Raw genomic sequence first — 16,974 nt, forward strand, 5'->3', positions numbered from 1 at the left:
TGTCGGGTTTCACCAACGCTGCCGATGAAATGAAGCCTGACACATCATCATGGTTGAAGCTACCGGTTGAGAGACTGCTTTGTCAGCTGTTCAGCACGACCAGCTGAGAGATTGCCTTGTCAGCTGTTCAGTTTTGCAACTTTCTAGGCAAAACGCCTCTCCCTCTTCTCAGCGCGACCAGCCGGAAAACATTTTGGAATATAGTATCGGCTGGTCGGCAGTTCATATGGGGGATTGGGGTAGAAAGACACCCGGGGTAAAGGGGAGGTGTTGTCTGGGAGTTTGGACCATGGTTAGAATCCAGGTGGGTGGCGGCATGGATGAGTGCTGAAGACGGATGTTGGGTAGTTGTTAGGAGTGGGTGTTAGCTAATGATCGGGGGTGGAAAGGGATTATAAAAAGCACTGAGGCAGACATTCTCAGCGCTGGCTTTGCTCGGACTTACCATTTGTTGCTGCTGTTGGAGGAAACAAGCCATAATAAACACGCATTGCCACACCAGGACTGTGAGTAAAGTGTTTTATTTAACAAGTTTCACCAAACTCCCGCAGAAGCTGACAAAAAGGAATTGCCCCTTCCCAAAAACCTCCTAGCATCTATGTCTTACCATGACAAGCCAACTACACACTATGCTTCCCCATTTATCATTTTATGTTACACAAGTTGTACAAATTTAATATACTGTGAAAATTCATTTCTCTTTCTTACTGTGTTCATATACTGAGCAGTGAAAAAAAGCCCTAATAGCCTTCCGAAATGTATAATGTTGGATAATATCCAAACACATCAGAGGTGGTATTCAGCAGGTTCTCACCAGTTCTGGAAAACCGGTAGTGGAAATTTTGAGTAGTTCAGAGAACTACTGGCAAATACCACTCTGACTGGTTCCACCACCATGTATTCTCTGCCTCCCAAGTCCCAGGTGATCGGCTGGGTCTTCTTTTGTTGCCCTGCACAGGAGAACAGAGCTGGAAAGCAGGTTAGTGAAGTGTGGAGGAAATGGGGATTTTGCAGTAATCTTCCCCTGGAGTGGGGTGGGAGTGGAGATTTTACAATATCCTTGTCCTAGAGTAGAGTGGGAATGGAGATTTTTCAGTATCCTTCCCCTGTCATGCCTATCAAGCCATGCCCACCAAGCGATGCCATGCCCACCAAGCCACACCTATAGAGCTGGTAGTAAAAAAAATTGAATCCCACTATTTATTTATTTTATTTATTTTATGTGGTTTGTCAATTGCTTACAAGATAATAGATATAAGTAAAAACTGGATACATGGATACATATAAGAAAAATAAAAGAAACAATAGGACAGGGACGGTAGGCCCCCTACAGACCTCTTAGGAAAGGGGTGAGGTCAATAGTAGAAAGTCTAAAGTTAAAGTTTTTGGGGTTTGGGGAAGAAATCACAGAGTCAGGAGAGCATTCCTGACATTTCCCACTCTGTGCTGAAGTCGTATTTCCTGCAATCAAGTTTGATGCGAATAACCTTGAGTTTGCATCTATTGTTTGCTCTTGTGTTGAAGCTGAAGTATTCATTGACAGGTAGGACATTGCAATGTATGATTTTATATACTATACTTAGATCGGACCGAAGGCAGCGTAGTTCTAGATTTTCTAGGTCTAGAATTTCACGTCTGGTGGCATAAGGTATTCTGCAACGAGTGGAAGAGTGGAGAACTCTTCTTGTGAAATATTTCTGGACTTTCTCAACTGTGCTAATATCAGATACGTAATGTGGGTACCAGACTGATGAGCTGTATTCGAGTATTGGTCTATCAAATGTTTTGTATGCTCTAGTTAGTAGTGTAATATTACCAGAGAAAAAGCTATGTAAGATTAGGTTAACAACTCTTAATGCCTTTTTGGCTATGTAGTTACAGTGGGCTCTAGCACTTAGATCATTAGAGATGAGTACTCCAAGATCCTTGACAGAGTTTGGATCATCAACAAGGTCTTGACTATTCAGCCTGTATTTTATTTTCTGATTTTTTTTGCCAATATGTCAGACAGAGCTTTTATTTGTTGAGATTTGAAGTTGCCATTTGTTTGACCATTCTGATACATAGTCGAGGTCTTTTTCAAGGGTAGCAGTATTGTCTGTGGTGTTGAATAGCTTTACATCGTCAGTGAAGAGAACGCAGTTGCTCTTAATATGATCAGAGATCATTTATGTAGAGTATGAAGAGAGTTGGTCCTAGAACACTGCCTTGGGGGACACCACTGTTGACAGGTACAGAATTTGATAGGATTTTGACCATTTGTTGTCTGTTTGACAGGAATGCTTCTATCCAGTTATGCAGGTGTCCAGAGATACCATAAGTTTTTAGTTTTAGGAGTAGTTTGTCATGTACCACTGAATCAAAGGCTTTACAGAAGTCTATGTAGATTGCATCTATTGCTTTGCCCTGATCGAGTTGTGTAGTCCATATGTTTTTGCAGTGTAAGAGTTGCAGATTGCAGGATAGTTTTTTTCTGAAACCAAATTGTTCATTAGAGAGTAGGTTGTTTGTCTCTTAAGTGGAGGATAATGGATTGGTTAGTAATTGATTCCATGACTTTACAGGTGACGCAGCATAAAGAGATTGGTCTGTAATTTTCAACTAGGCTGGGGTCTCCCTTTTTGAAGATGGGGATTACTGTGGCTTGTGACCATAGTTTTGGCAAGGAGCTGGTCCTGAAAGATTTTTTGAAGATTATGCTTAGAGGTTCAGCTATGGCAGTGGATAGCTTTTTAAAGAAGTAGGCACATATTCTGTCCGGTCCAATAGATAGAGATGGTTTTAGATTGCGTAGTGCTTTTTCAACATCCCCACCAAATGATTTTATGTCTTTTAGAGCTGAGGTAAATCAGTTGATTTAGACATAATCTGTTCTTGAGCTGAAACAGAATCACTAGTTATATAGCCACGACTGAAGTTAATGGACAATACTGAACTGATTTGCATTTATATCTTAAACAGATCCAAAAATTGGAGAGGAGTTGATAGGTATAATCCCCAATCATTAAAAATGATTAGTTTTCAATTATCAAGTCATTATTTGAGGGGTTTCTTCTAAATTAATGCCAGTTTCAGAAACAATAGCACAATTTCTTTAACATATTTTAAATGAAATGCACTGAAGCCAATAAATTACTCTTTCAAAAAAGGAGGAAGAAATAGATCAAAGAAAGAAATTATGACAAATGAAATATATTAGAACAAATAAATCCTTCCTTAAATTAAAAATAACACCAACCCATTGAGAGAAGAATAACATGAATAATTCTACTGGATCACTACATTCCTACAGAATTCATATTCTGTTTAGTTATACAATTAACAACAAGCACTTCAGGCTATTTCCTTCAAAGAACACTAGAAAACAGGATGAAAAGCAGTTCTAGATCTATTTTCTTAGCTCAAAGGCACACGCCCCCCAATTAACATGGAGAGTAGATAGATCAGTGGAGAATTCAGCTTTTTAAAACCACAAGGGGAAAAAATTTTAGTCCCTGAAAACATTTCCAGGTCAAAGAAATGCACTAGGATTTGCACGTGGATCTTTCTGATTCCGGTATCTGTAAGTAAGCCACACTCCTAGGATCTGAAGGAAGAAAAGAAAGAAAGCATCTGTTAAAACTTCATAATATATTGCAGCATCTTTCAGCACTACATCACTTCATTTATAAATATTCTCTGTATGCAATAATCCTGACTCATCATATATTCATATATGAAGGAATAATATCTATGAGTAAACAATATACCAATTTTCAACTTTAGAATAACCTACGAAATTGAACTTTTATAAAATCTGAAGACAGACTTTTAATTTTTTTTCAAGATAATGAGAAAATCTGAAAAAAGACATGGCTACTTTAAGGTACCTTCCCCTGATTATTTTTGAAGTGTGCACAGTCCTAGAAAATAAAACGGACTGTTCGTGTAATCACCAGAAATAGGCTATAACTGACAATGGTTCGATGCATGATACCTCTACAGAAATAATAAACAGTAAATTCAATGACATTCACTCATTTAAGTAACTGTATAGGATTTTAACTTTACCTGACAATGAAATATTATCTGTATATTATCTGTATATAGTGTATATTATCTTGCTAAGAAATAAAAATATTTTTACTTTTATAGAAGAGAACCATGCTTCTTCATACCAACTATAATACTTTTGTAGAAAAAATTATATTATAAAGTTCTCCAAATCACATAAACATACACAATGGTTTATACCAGAGCTGTCAAACTCCCGGCCCATAGGCCAGATGCTTCAGGCGCTGGCCACACCTATGCCTGGTTTAGTGAAGGGAAAAAAGTCCCTAAACGTCATCTGACACTGCTGTGACAAGGTGAGTTTGACACCCCTGGTTTACACTTATTTTGCACTTACCTCTGTGAAACTAAAGAAGAGACCAATACCTCCTACAAATCTTAAGACCATTCCAGAATATTCCTTAATTATAGGTGCACAGGGTTTACAGATCTGTGTTTCAAAACATTCCTACAAACAATCATTTCAATTCATTATTAGGATGTTATCTACAGCTACATGCACAGATATATATGCTATTTAAAATATTTATAGTCCCAACACACACTTAATATAACAGTGGGCAGCTAACAATAATCAAACCAACATATTATAAATACTCCTTCCTCCCAAATTAAAGACTTTCACAGTTTAACCAGGTGACATAAAAATCTCATGCTAATTTCTCATAGTTTGGTTTCATGTTACATCTTGGCTCATAATCTAGGAGAAGAGTCAAGAGAAAAGGGGTCATCTAGATCTCAAGGGAGTGTCTTGTGGTCTGCTGGCAGCCTGTGGAGACTGCAGCAGAATTGGACAGTGGGAAAGAACATGGGCAAGTCCGGGAGTCTGGGGAAGACTCGGACGATGGTTCTGCATCTGATACAGAGATGGGGCCAGGGCCATCTGGGAGTTATGTGCTGACTCCGGAGCCTCCAGAATCTGACAGCAGTGAGGCAGAGGAACAAGGGAAGCCTGTTCCCAGTGCATTGTGTGTGCAGAGCTGCCAGAAGACAAGAGCAGTTAAGACAAAGGGGTGACTCTAAGACAAAGGCTTGGAGATGATTGCCCCTCTCATAAGATATAAAGGAAGTCCAAAGGGACAGGAACCTTTGCAGGAAGCAATGTTGTCTTTGCTGGTCGGTTTGGAACCTGAAAGCTCCATGGTGAATTTGTGCTCCGTTTGGTTTTGAAAGACTAATTGGTACTTTAGTCATTGGCAGCACCTCAAATAAGATAAAGGTGCATTCTTATCAGACTTCTCCCGAAGAACTTTGGCGACTTCCATGGGACTATTTATAACTGGTTGAGATTCATGGTTGTGACTCATGGTTTATAACTGGCTGTGAATGATGATCATTCACAGCCGTTGAATTAAAATAAAAGGGTTTTGGATTTAACGTGTGTTTGTTGGTGTCTCAGGAAGCCTTGGTCAGAACAGAGAGTCTGTTCTGTAAAGCCAGCACCTCAACAGATAAAACATCCCCCAAGGTCATGCCAAAAGACATTGTTGACAGAGCCTTCTGTTCATCCATCAGATTTGATGGGATAGGTAGATAGGCAAATAGGGTGACCTGTGCCATGAAGTCCTTTAAAGCAGTGGTCACCAACCGGTGGGCCATGGCCACTGGGGGTCTGCGAGAAAATTTTGGCAGTCCACAGAGAAATGTCACCCCCAGAGCACTCCCCCAAAGCAATTAATCCAGACTGTGCAGGAACACAATGCTGTGCCACCTACAAGGGCCTGCAGGAACCCTCCCCACCACTAACTCCTTACCTGGTAAACTTGCCTGCTAAGTTGCTATTTTTGCTTTTTTTGTTCCCTGGACCATCAGCTGTTTTGCTGTGCTGGGAGATTTAGATTAGCTAGAAAGCAGGAAATCATTGAATTTCTTGCTTTCTACCTAATCCTTAGATCTTCGGCTCTGCTTTTAAATAGAGCCGAACCTCCCTTAGGGCTGAAGGTTCTATTATTCAGTTGCAGACTCAGATAGATGATGGCAGAAACACAGATCTATTGAAGTGAATCTGTAATTCTGTGAGCAACTCAATCTGCCTGCCTGCTTTGCCTGATTTTGGGTAAAAGTTGTTCTTTTTTTAAATAAAAAAAATCAATATTTATGTACACGGTGTGTTGTGAGTTAATTTTGTGAGTTTGCTTGCTAGAAAATTTTATGAGTTTTCTTGCAAGCAAATTTTATGTGACAGACTCAGCTAGCCAATCTCACAGATCTCTGAATGAATCTGTGATTTTGTGAGCAACTCAATCTGCCTGCCTGCTTTGCCTGATTTGGGGTAAAAGTTGCTCTTTTTATATAAAAAAAATAAATATTTATATAAATATTTATAAATATTTACATACAAGCCATGCCCGGCCAGTCACATGACCACCAAGCCATACCCACAAATTACGCCATGCCCAATAACCAGTTGTTAGGAAAATTGAATACCACCCCTGCCTCTGTGTGTTTGTATGTGTGTGTGTGAGAGAGAGAGAGAGAAAGAGAGAGAGAGAGAGAGGAGAGGAGGGGAGAGAGGGAGAGAGGTTAGATCAGATATCTCTCTCTCCCTCTCTCCCCAACATCAGCAAACCACCATCAGTCAAAATTCATATTAGTGGTCCTCAGGATTTAAAATTATGAGTTTGGTGGTCCCTGAGGTTCAAAAGGTTGGTGACCCCTGCTTTAAAGCCTTTGAATTGCACCTGGGAGCGAACTGAGAACCAGTGCAGCACCACAATGATATAACATGGGCAAATCTCACAGCATTAAGAATTATGAACATGCTGCATTCTGGACCAGTTAAAACTTCCAAGCAGTCATCAAGGATAGTGTCATATAGCAGTAGTTGAATTAGGAGTGACTAAGACATGAATAAGATCAAAAGGGCCTCCCAGTTAAGAAACAGATACAATTTCCAAATTGAATACTAACATTGTCCAGCTAAATGCTACTTCATTTCAACATCTTATTGTAACAAGATGAGTCTCTAACACATAATTTCAATTGTGGCCTGTCAGATTTGCTTCTTGTCTTATTAGCATTTTGTCTTAGCAATCCTCTAGGTATCTCTTATGTTGTTTCATCTTCCAGAACTCATGTATGAACTCCATAAGATCCATAATCACAGAGTTCACATAGGTGGAATTCACAGTTGAACTGGTCACAAGGATTTAGGAATAACCTCAATCTCTCTGAAAACCCATTGGATTTATAAACTGCCTGAGATAAGCCAAATCCCTACAATGTTTCTATTAGAACTCCAGGACCATGGCAAGGAATGAATTAACATTATTCAACCACATTGTCACTGTACAAAGACGTAAACCATATCTAGGGGTGTGACCTCTGCTGTCAAATGGATCCCCAATAAGCTATACAAATCCAGGACTGCCATAGTGCTCATAAATTCCGCTTCTTGGACAGATCTTGAAAGAAGATTTGGATGCAACTTTTCATTCCCCCCCCCCAAAAAATATACTATAACTCTATCTATTATAATCAAATACAAGCAATGGATTATGGGTTTCAAAGATAGAACCTTACAGATCCAAAGTAAGTATATGGTAACAAGGTTTTTCAAAAACACAACATAAAAAAGTCAACTTACAGCAGAACAAGAGATATCTTCACTGACATTATAGAAGCCGCAACAGTTTAAATTCCGCTGAATATCCTGCCTTGCATTGTTTGTGTTGTTCCACCCAACCTCTAGAAGTTTGTTCTATAAACACAAGTAAATTATTTAGCAGCCAAGAACCGAACTTTGCTATTAGTTTGATATAAATTTCTGCATAAAAACTCTAGTTTGCTAATTATATCTGAACCATCAATGCAAACAGAATCATTTTCCAGTATTTTAATTATTCATTTTATTTCCTTATTTTTCTCATAGTTTTAAAACTGTCACTATCTTGGATTTGTTTGTCCTCAGTGGATAGTATCAATATTTTTTCTTATGTAGAAAATCATCCCTCCCTCTCTCCCATTTTTGCTTGCTCACAAAAAATACTTACATTGCTGCTGCTTCATTTCCTTTGCCATATTGGAGATAATGGGGAGAAATGTCTGTATTTGGGGTTCTGTTTGCTCAAAAATTATTTTAAATCAGTTTTACAGATTTGGAAACTTTAAGGTGTATGGACTTCAGCTCTCATAATTCCTTAGCCAGCATACTGGTTTACACCCAAGCATAAACTATGAATGTGAAGAGACTGGGATTATCTTAAATGTGTTAAAAGATGCTACTCAAAAGTCTGTGTAACCTGCAGCTAAATTGAAGTTGTTTGCAGTATCTATTTAACTGATATTTCTGTCACATTAAGGTGAAAGGCTTCAGGCAACAGATAATATGGTTTCTCTATTTTGTTAATCTGTCCTTTTTCTTTTCTTTTAGTTTTGGCTAACTGGAACAGCCAAGGTTTCACAAAATGGATTAACAGTAGTAGTACTTTAATGGGACAGTATTTATGAGGGAGGGGATCAATTCCAGAGCCAACCTTCTCATTTCCTTATTTTTAATCAGGAAAAAGAAGAAGAAAAGAATGAGCTAACTCCAACTTAGTAGTATACTGCTAGAACTCGTGAGTCCAGCCATGACTGTCAATAACCAGTTTCAATAGATTCATAAAAATCTATCATGAATTTTTATAGCAGTATTGCTATAAAAAAAATCATTTCAGCCCTTCAACCAGAAATTCTATTCTAGAATGTCTTGAGTTGTTACAAGTTCTGTCTTTTATATATAAAAAGAGTCTTTAGAGTCTTCGGTCTTTTTTTAGGATAAATCCTTCTTACCCTTTTTTAGCTTTGAAATTCTTCTGGGCCTCAGTATCTTGAACTGGGGACCAAAGTTAAGATTTTGGATGAGCATTCACAGCACAATTCTCTAAATTTAATGAAATAGACCTATACTCTTCAACTGAGGCTTCTGCTCTGTTTTCTCCATTTTATAATTGTTTTTTTTTTCTAATTAACAAGCAAATGCTCTTCTGCGGGCCCACCCACAGCTTTGCCTATGAATATCTTCTTTATGATCCTACTGATAACCATAATGGCTCTTTGATAATAGTAATCCCTCAATATTATGACATTTTACACTCTAATTTTACAAATAAATAAATAAATAAAACTGCTTACACACATACTTTAAAAAAATTAGGTCCTTGATTAGGACTTGAATTATTAAATTTTCATCAATCTTTTATTGTGGATCTAATTGTAGATTGTCCACATAATAAATTTTAAATAGAGCTATCATAAGAAATGTCTTACCTGCTGTTCTTTATTCAATGTCAGACAAGCACATGAGACGGAGAACTGTATAACAAACACTAGCAAGAGTATAATCATATACTGAAATATCTTAGTTAAAGTCATCAAAACAGCATTTGCAGAATGTATTTGTTTGTTTGTTTGATCATTCATTCATTTTATTTGTTTGTTTGACTTGTATGCCACCTAACTCAACCAAGTGATTCCGGGCAGCATGCCACACAAACACGTGGATAAAATGTAGATACAAATTTAAAGGACTAAGTTATTTTGGTCTGATTTAAAGGAAGCCCAGTTGGATGGAGAGATGACAATATGGAACACATTTTGGATTATGATTATGATATAATTTCCACTCCCATCAACCAATTCAGTGAAACTGGCTGTCATGTCAGCTACATGCAAGTCTGCAGCATTCTATATGTGCCCTCCAAAACATTCTAGCTTTGTTGCAGTAGCCATTTTTCAATCTGACTGGACCTTCTTCTTGAATCACCAGCTCCTTCTTTGCCTTACACCCCTCGAACAATCCTAATTAGATTATTTCCTAATGTAACAATTGAAATACATGAATTTGCATGTAAAATAAAAGTGAGGAATGCTATACTCACACATAAGAGGAGATATTGTTAAAGTTTGCAGGAATGTGAAGCAATTTACCTGCCATGTAGTAAACATCTGCCACCTTTTGTACAAGCTTTCTTTTCTAAACTTATGGAAAAGGTTTCCCTGTCAGTCGTCTCCAACTCTAGAGTAGGGTGCTCATCTCCATTTCTCGTCTGGGGGAGCCAGCATTGTCCAAAGACTATTTCCATGGTCATGTGGCCAACATGGCTATATGCCAAAGGTGCATGGAATGCTGTTACCTTCCCACCTTCCCAATAAATGGTACTTATTAAATTACTTGCATTTGCATCTTTTGAATTGCTAGGTGGGCAGGAGCTGGGGCAAGTAATGGGAGCTCACCCCATTGCACAGATCTCGGATCTCACACCCAGGCTGCCTACTCTCCAGCTGACAAGTTCAGTGTCTTTAACCACTGAATCATTTCTGAACTTAATATAGTTTAATTTGCATAAAATATTCTGCAGAAAAATGATAACATAAGCTACATGAATATTTACACACTCAGCTATCTCTTCTTTTCCTTATAGGTAATTCTCACTTTACAACCATTTGTTTATGATGGTACAAAATAATAACCTTGAAAAAAGTGATGTATAACTATTCCCTGTACTTATGACTGTTGTATACAAACACACCCACAGCCACATGATTGCAATTTGGGAACTTGGGAACTGGCTCACATTTATGACTGGCTGCTGCTTCCTGAGATGATATGATTGCAATCTGCAACCTTTCCAATCAGTTTCCAACAATAAATGTCATTTGGAGAAAGTCATGTAGTGAGTTCCTTTATACCCCAACTTACTATGGATTATTATAGTTCCAATTGTGCTTGTATGTCAAGTACTATCTGTTATATAAGGAGTCATGTACAAGTTAGGTATTGAAAAAGTAAAAAGATTATAGGGCCATATATAAAGCATCCAAATATGCTTTAAAAACTATTGTTTGACTCCAAGAGATGTATTTAAAAAAAAACTAATTGTGCAACCTAATAATATAATAATGTTATAGTGAACAATGAGCACTTTTTTCACCTTTATCTTAAAAAAGATTTAGTGTCTAATACTATCTGAAATCAATGCTTTTTTCCCCATTAAATTGATCAGTAGTTATTTATGTATTAGCCATTCAACTTCAATGGACTCTTATTAATTTGGCTGTCAAATTAATTTTCTCTCTGGGAACACTGCGAGCTCAATAAACAAACTCAAGATTTAATCTTCAGCCATTTGAAAGAAATCAGTTATACTACCAGAAAAATATGTTACTATTAACTTTTAGTCTTGTAACAAGGATAGAAGTCGAGTTGTTTAAAAAAAAGAAACATTTATTTTCCTGTACTTTAGATGATTTCAACAAAATACTGTCTTCCATTTAATGAACCTGCCATGTAGTAGAAGAAACCATGAAGGTGTTATTCAAAGAAAGAGAAATAAGGGAAATGTGTTAGATTACTTTCAAGTCAAAGGATACAAAGAAAAGCAAGACCTGGTGGTGTTTGATGGCCCCAATCAATCCCACCAGAGCAATCAGGAACAGAAAGATTCCAACTGCCACTGCTACTCCAACGACCCGGAAACTGGAAATGAGGCCAAAGCCAATGCCCCAAGCTGCAATTCCAATCAGCAACAGGCTGACCAACTGTAAGAAAAATAAAAAGTGAAGAAAAGTTTTGCTCGTATGTTGAGCAGTTTAGTGTTCCTTCCTTAGCCAAGTGAAAGGTCAACATATCCAAATCAGTACCATAATCTTGGTCCAAATATTCCCACAAACATTTCTGCTGAGTATAAAATATATTCACAATAGCTTAAAAAGTTAAATCCATCTTAATTCTCATGATCTTAAAAATCTCATGTTTAATGTGCTACTTTAATTCTCTAAAATGCCTATGGCAGTTTTAAAATTATGCAAAGTGCCTTTGGGGAAATAGAGACAATCATAAAGGAAATCAGCAGATGCTGACAGAAGTCATAGGTCATAAATTTAAAATGCTACTTTTAATTTACATTATGCATTTTAAAAACATTGTAATATACTGTAGTTCATGTTCACAAGTTTGATGAGCTTTTTAAAAAAAAATCACAAGAAAAAGTCAAAGAAAAAAACTGACTCTTATGTTGTTTTCCACATTATGGAAGTAGTTTGTCATTTTCTTTTCTGAAATATTTCCAGAATATTTTTAGCGCCCTGTCTGGCTTACAATTTTGAAGTTTTCTGGCAATCTCCCATGTGCTCATCTGGTTTGACCTGATTAGTTGCTTTTTTTTCTCTTAAGATCATCCAAGGTCAGCTAAAATCTGCCATCTAGTTCATAATTTTGAATTAATCTTTGTAACAGCAGCTCATAATCAACCTTTGAAAAATGTACAAAAATGTATCCTTAATTAATAAAAAGATATTCTGACATCTATGAACAATGGAAAGTTAACGCTTTAATCCACAACACTAATGCCACATTGGAAATTAAATGGCAATTCGGCTTCACAAAGAAGTCCAGAAATCTCACACACTTTTGGCAGATGGCAGACAATAAATATATATATCACTTGTGATAGAGAAAGAGATTAACCTGTGTCATTTGAAAGAGATTAACCTGTGTCACATTAAATTTTTTGAATGAAATACAGGTAATCTTGCAATTACAACAATAACAACATAGTAACTTAAATTTAACTTACACATAAATCCTCACATTTATGACCATCGCAAGTCATAATTTATAAAGGAAAGGAAAGTTGAAGTATGATCACAAGTACATTTGTAATTTCATTTAGCTTTGCTTAACATCCAAGTTGCTGGTTCCAACTGTAGTCACTAAACCAGGACTACCTATAAAGGTTTTTACTTTTGCACAGCCCTTAATCAAAATTAAGTTTGAAGTCTGCATAGCACGTTTCCTCCCTAGCAACACATTTCAAAATGGACAGCTTTGGCACAATTTTTTTTTTGACAAGCCATGTTTTAAATGAAGGAAATCACTTTTTAAATGCAGGAAGCTCCCACCTTTCCTGTTTCTGTAAAAAAGACTAGTACTGAAAAACTGACCTAATGTAATACATAACACCTACAATCTTGTGCCATTCAGAATAACACCAAAACCAAAAACCAACATATTGTTGGCCATACTGTCTGGGAATTCGGAAAGTTGCAATCTTAATATATGTGGAGACTACCAGGTTGAGCAACTTTTTGACCTGTAGACACAAAGCTCCCAAAACAATACTTCCATTCTATTTGGTATAGATGCTAAATGGTTAACCCACTTGTGTGCCCACGTGGTTTGAACAATTATGCAGATATCACCAACTTCCTAGAAGCTGGTTAGTTTATGCAATACTCAGTAATGCTTTATCGTAAATGATCCAGAATAAAGTGGTACAAACTTTATTTCTTGTAAATATCTGGCTTTTTGATTGTACATATTTGAAAATCCTAGGATTGTGTGATATTTTCACAAAGCCAAATGGGATGTATTTGATATATCAATCCAATCGTTTCCTCTAGTACTAGCAGTCCCAGTCCCAAAAATTGTTGCAATCTCCATGTTTTGAGAAGTTTCCAAATTATGTCTTAATCCCCACTGGTAGATTTATAGTGGATACATGCATTGCTTCCACTATTATTTTTCTATTGCAGTTTTATTAGTATAATTAAGTGTACAGTTCAAACTGCGAAAAAAAGTATTTGATAAGGTGTAAAAAGTAGGAAAGCAATTCAGTAACAGTTTAAAATCATTTACAACTAGCTATATGCAGTAAAAACTCAAGCACAAGATGTCAATAACAAATATTTATTTTAAAAGTTGACTTGCTGGACCATTACAGAGGAATGAGATAACACTGCTGCGTAATACTGCAAATGTAATAAAAGGATGCAAATATATGTTATTCAAATTAAAAAACTCATTTTCCAACTGTAAATGTTTAGTTTCAACAGGATCCAGTAATTGTTTGGAAGCCCCAGTAGTCTTCATTGCTGTAATTTCTTGTCGTCTTGCCACCTTAATCTTGTTTTCCAGGTTCTATGGTTTCTAAATATAAGAACATTAAAGGCCGATATTGAAACTAACCTGGAACACAAGCTTTGAGTAATTAAAGCCTCAAACCCTCAACTAAACATACATTATTCAGCTTTACACATGACGTGGCAAGATACACACTTTTCCATTACTTCCTTATCTGGAAACTGAATCACTTGATTTGACTAGATGTGATGGTTTTTCATCTATGTGCTGATATTAGAGGTTGCAATGCTTTCCAATTTACTGCAGAAATGGCATGACTTAACATTCTATTTTTAAAAGCTTAATAATTTAATGCAAAGTTAAAGTATAGTAAAAACATTTCTAAAGCTTCAAAATCAGAATTCTAACTTTTTAAAGTTAATTTAAGACAAAAAACAAAGTAAGCAAAATAAGATTGCCATAGTTGTTTTATGGGAGTCTGTGGCTCAAAAAGTCATGGATAAAGTAATATCATGTAGAACATGATCCTGAAAAGTCATATTCCATTCCACACTGCTCCAATGTCAAAACCACTTAACTATAGCCTTACCAAAATTGTCCATGGAAAAGAGCTGAGGTTGGAAAGGGATTTCCTGACGTCAGTATTTACTGCTCTGAAAAAGTTTTACACACTTCCAGAATAGATTATGAATGTTGCTAGAACAAATCTATCTAGAAGTTTACCTTAATCTACAAATCTGGCTTTCTGTGGTACTCATCCAGCTGCTTCCAAGAAAAACTACAGATATAACAAGGCAAATTAGTAGTAGTAAATAAAGTAGTCAAAGTCATTATTAATAGTAAATAAACAATGTTTAGATATGCATTAAATGGGCTCGTTCAATGCATTGTCAAAATGTGTAGCATAGATTCAACCATTTGCTTGTAAATCATGGTTCAGGGACTAACATAGAGGTGTGTACGCTAAGAGTAGCATGTGGCCTGACCATAGTGTATGGAAACTCTGCTTCCCATCTATCTATCTATCTATCTATCTATCTATCTATCTATCTATCTATCTATCTATCCATGTAATAGTAATTAAAATCAATTATAGTTGATATGATTCCTTATTTAATATTTGGGTAACAACTTTTGAAGAAAGTCGAGATATACCCAAGGTTTTTGGCTTTAGTTGCTTAGGGACTTCAGTTGTGTACATTTGGCTTTACATGACGTGATTTATTTAGAAAAGTGCTTAAGCAAATCTTTGCTGAGTAGATTGTGTGAATTTTCTAATAGCTTCCCAATGTAAACTATTAAAAAGTGGAAAAAGTAGTTCCTCTTCTTTTACCCTACTTTAAAAATATGTGAGAAGTTTTTGAGCAATTTAAATCCACAAAAGCAAAGAATATTATCCTATAAGATAACATAGTTAGAAGGCCCGAATCCCTCTGAATATTGTGGGATTGCAGCTTCCATCTGTCCCAACCTGTAACCCGGACAATGAGAGTTGCAATCTCATATCATGGTCGGAGTTGCTTGATAGTGAGATGGAGAGAAATACGTTTAATAATAAACAAGCACACAAATGAGTGGAAGGATAGGAGTCAATGAAGTCAAGATGGCAGCATCAACAATGCAACTACACCATCTTGATTATTTTACCTCCTGTTTCAGGAAGCGTCAGATGTGGGACCTTGTGGCTCCCTATTCAGCGATAGTTTATTTCCAAGTGCAAATGCACAAATGGAAGTCAGAGTTTTGTAGAGTTATAGAAGCTAAAATAATACAGCTTAAGATGTTATGGATTATTACTCCACAATTTAAACAAATGTCATCTAGAGTTAGTATGGACATGCAAAGGCTTGGATATAAAATAAAAACGAAAAGGCTCAAACTTTTTAGAGATAAAAACTAATAATATTTCAGCTAATTAGTATTATCAGCCAAATTATCTAACTTTGCTTTTCCAAGTCAATATTCGCCTCTGTGGCTAATACCTAGTTGGACGACGTTCCACAGGTGAAGATTTCCCCACTGTTGGATTTCTCTCTCAGGCGAGGAAGAAGGCTAAACAACCGCCCTCTGTGCAGTTGCCCGAAACAGATAATCCTGCTGATATGTCACCCCAAAGTACACAACCGTGGAGCTCCCAGCGCGTAATCTGGGGTTTAACAGAACATCCTGTTGCCTAGCCACCGAAGAAAGCCTGCAGGAAAGGGGCTTCTAGCAGATTCGAGTTCCCGCAGTCCCTCGTGGAGACTCTTTCTCGTCGCGGCAGGTGCATCGCCTTTGCCAAATGGGCTACAGTAGCGCCTGAGAAGCGTTTTTAGCGAAGGCGACTTGCTCCGGGATATTTGGCGGTCACTACTGCTTCTCGCCCCCTGCAAACTACAGGCCTTCCGTGATGTTGTTTCGCTCAGCAGGAAGAAAAGACCAGTCACTTCGGGACGGCAGCAAGAAGATCTTCCATGCCCTCCCTCCTCCCCACTGCAGGAGGCTTCCATTCAATTTCCACCTGGTTCGAGAATGCGGGCGGTGGCTGGACTTACCGTGTAAAGCAGGTTGAGCGCACAAAGGCAATTCTTGGAACAAGAGAAGCCGCCGCAAACCATCGCGCCCCTGCGGTTGTGGTCTCTGCCGCAGCGTCCCCCGATCTAGATAATTCCCCTCTTTTTTCAAAGGAGGAAAAACAAACCTTTGCCTCCCCCTGCCCGAAGTGGAAAAGGGCAGGTAGAACGAGAGCGACCACGGCGGCACTGCAGTCAGAAAACCCCTCTTTCCCAGCTAGCTGCCAGTGCCAGTCAGAAACTCCGGGAGGGGGGAGGTGGACCGCAGGCAACCTCATTGGCTGATCTTCGGAGACAAAGGTAAAAATATGCAAATATGTGCAGCCCGACGACCTGGTTTTGAACGCAGTCGTGGAAGAGTGCGAGACGATTTGCACTTTCCCGTTGTCACTTTACACTATTTTATTTTAGCTTTTAGAGCAAGATTGTGGAGACATTGGTCATCCTGAAAACAAATTTTTCGCTGAAGTAATTGCATGCATACGATTGATTTTGAGTTAAAGTAAATTTAGAACAGCTCTTTGC

The 16,974-nt window shown here is 37.5% G+C and overlaps 1 protein-coding gene and 1 long non-coding RNA gene across 2 annotated transcripts; both read right to left on the bottom strand.

Annotated features, from left to right (window-relative positions):
* Positions 1-505: 505 nt before the first annotated feature.
* Positions 506-16,685, bottom strand: TSPAN13 (tetraspanin 13). The gene is made up of 6 exons (XM_026678024.2): positions 16,432-16,685; positions 11,407-11,574; positions 9,304-9,384; positions 7,640-7,753; positions 4,391-4,501; positions 506-3,586 (listed from the first exon to the last, which is right to left on the bottom strand). The coding sequence occupies exons 1-6, from the start codon at positions 16,492-16,494 to the stop codon at positions 3,512-3,514; spliced, it is 612 nt and encodes a 203-aa protein (XP_026533809.1). The 5' UTR covers positions 16,495-16,685; the 3' UTR covers positions 506-3,511.
* Positions 13,710-15,657, bottom strand: LOC148128823 (uncharacterized). Its single transcript, XR_015745870.1, has 3 exons — positions 15,545-15,657; positions 14,621-14,675; positions 13,710-13,963 (listed from the first exon to the last, which is right to left on the bottom strand). It is a non-coding gene; the product is annotated as an uncharacterized LOC148128823 (long non-coding RNA).
* Positions 16,686-16,974: the final 289 nt, after the last annotated feature.

The sequence above is a fragment of the Notechis scutatus genome, chromosome Z (genome assembly GCF_049901735.1).
Source record: "Notechis scutatus isolate UNSWTSFEM ecotype Mainland chromosome Z, rNotScu1.2, whole genome shotgun sequence".
NCBI classification, from domain to species: Eukaryota; Metazoa; Chordata; class Lepidosauria; order Squamata; family Elapidae; genus Notechis; species Notechis scutatus.

Coding starts and splice junctions, on each gene's coding strand:
- TSPAN13 (XM_026678024.2), bottom strand. CDS start 16,494: ATGGTTTGCGGCGGCTTCTCTTGTTCCAAGAATTGCCTTTGTGCGCTC. Junction 11,575..16,431: donor CGCTCAACCTGCTTTACACG/GTAAGTCCAGCC, acceptor TTTTTCTTACAG/TTGGTCAGCCTGTTGCTGAT. Junction 7,754..9,303: donor CATTGAATAAAGAACAGCAG/GTAAGACATTTC, acceptor TTGTGTTTATAG/AACAAACTTCTAGAGGTTGG.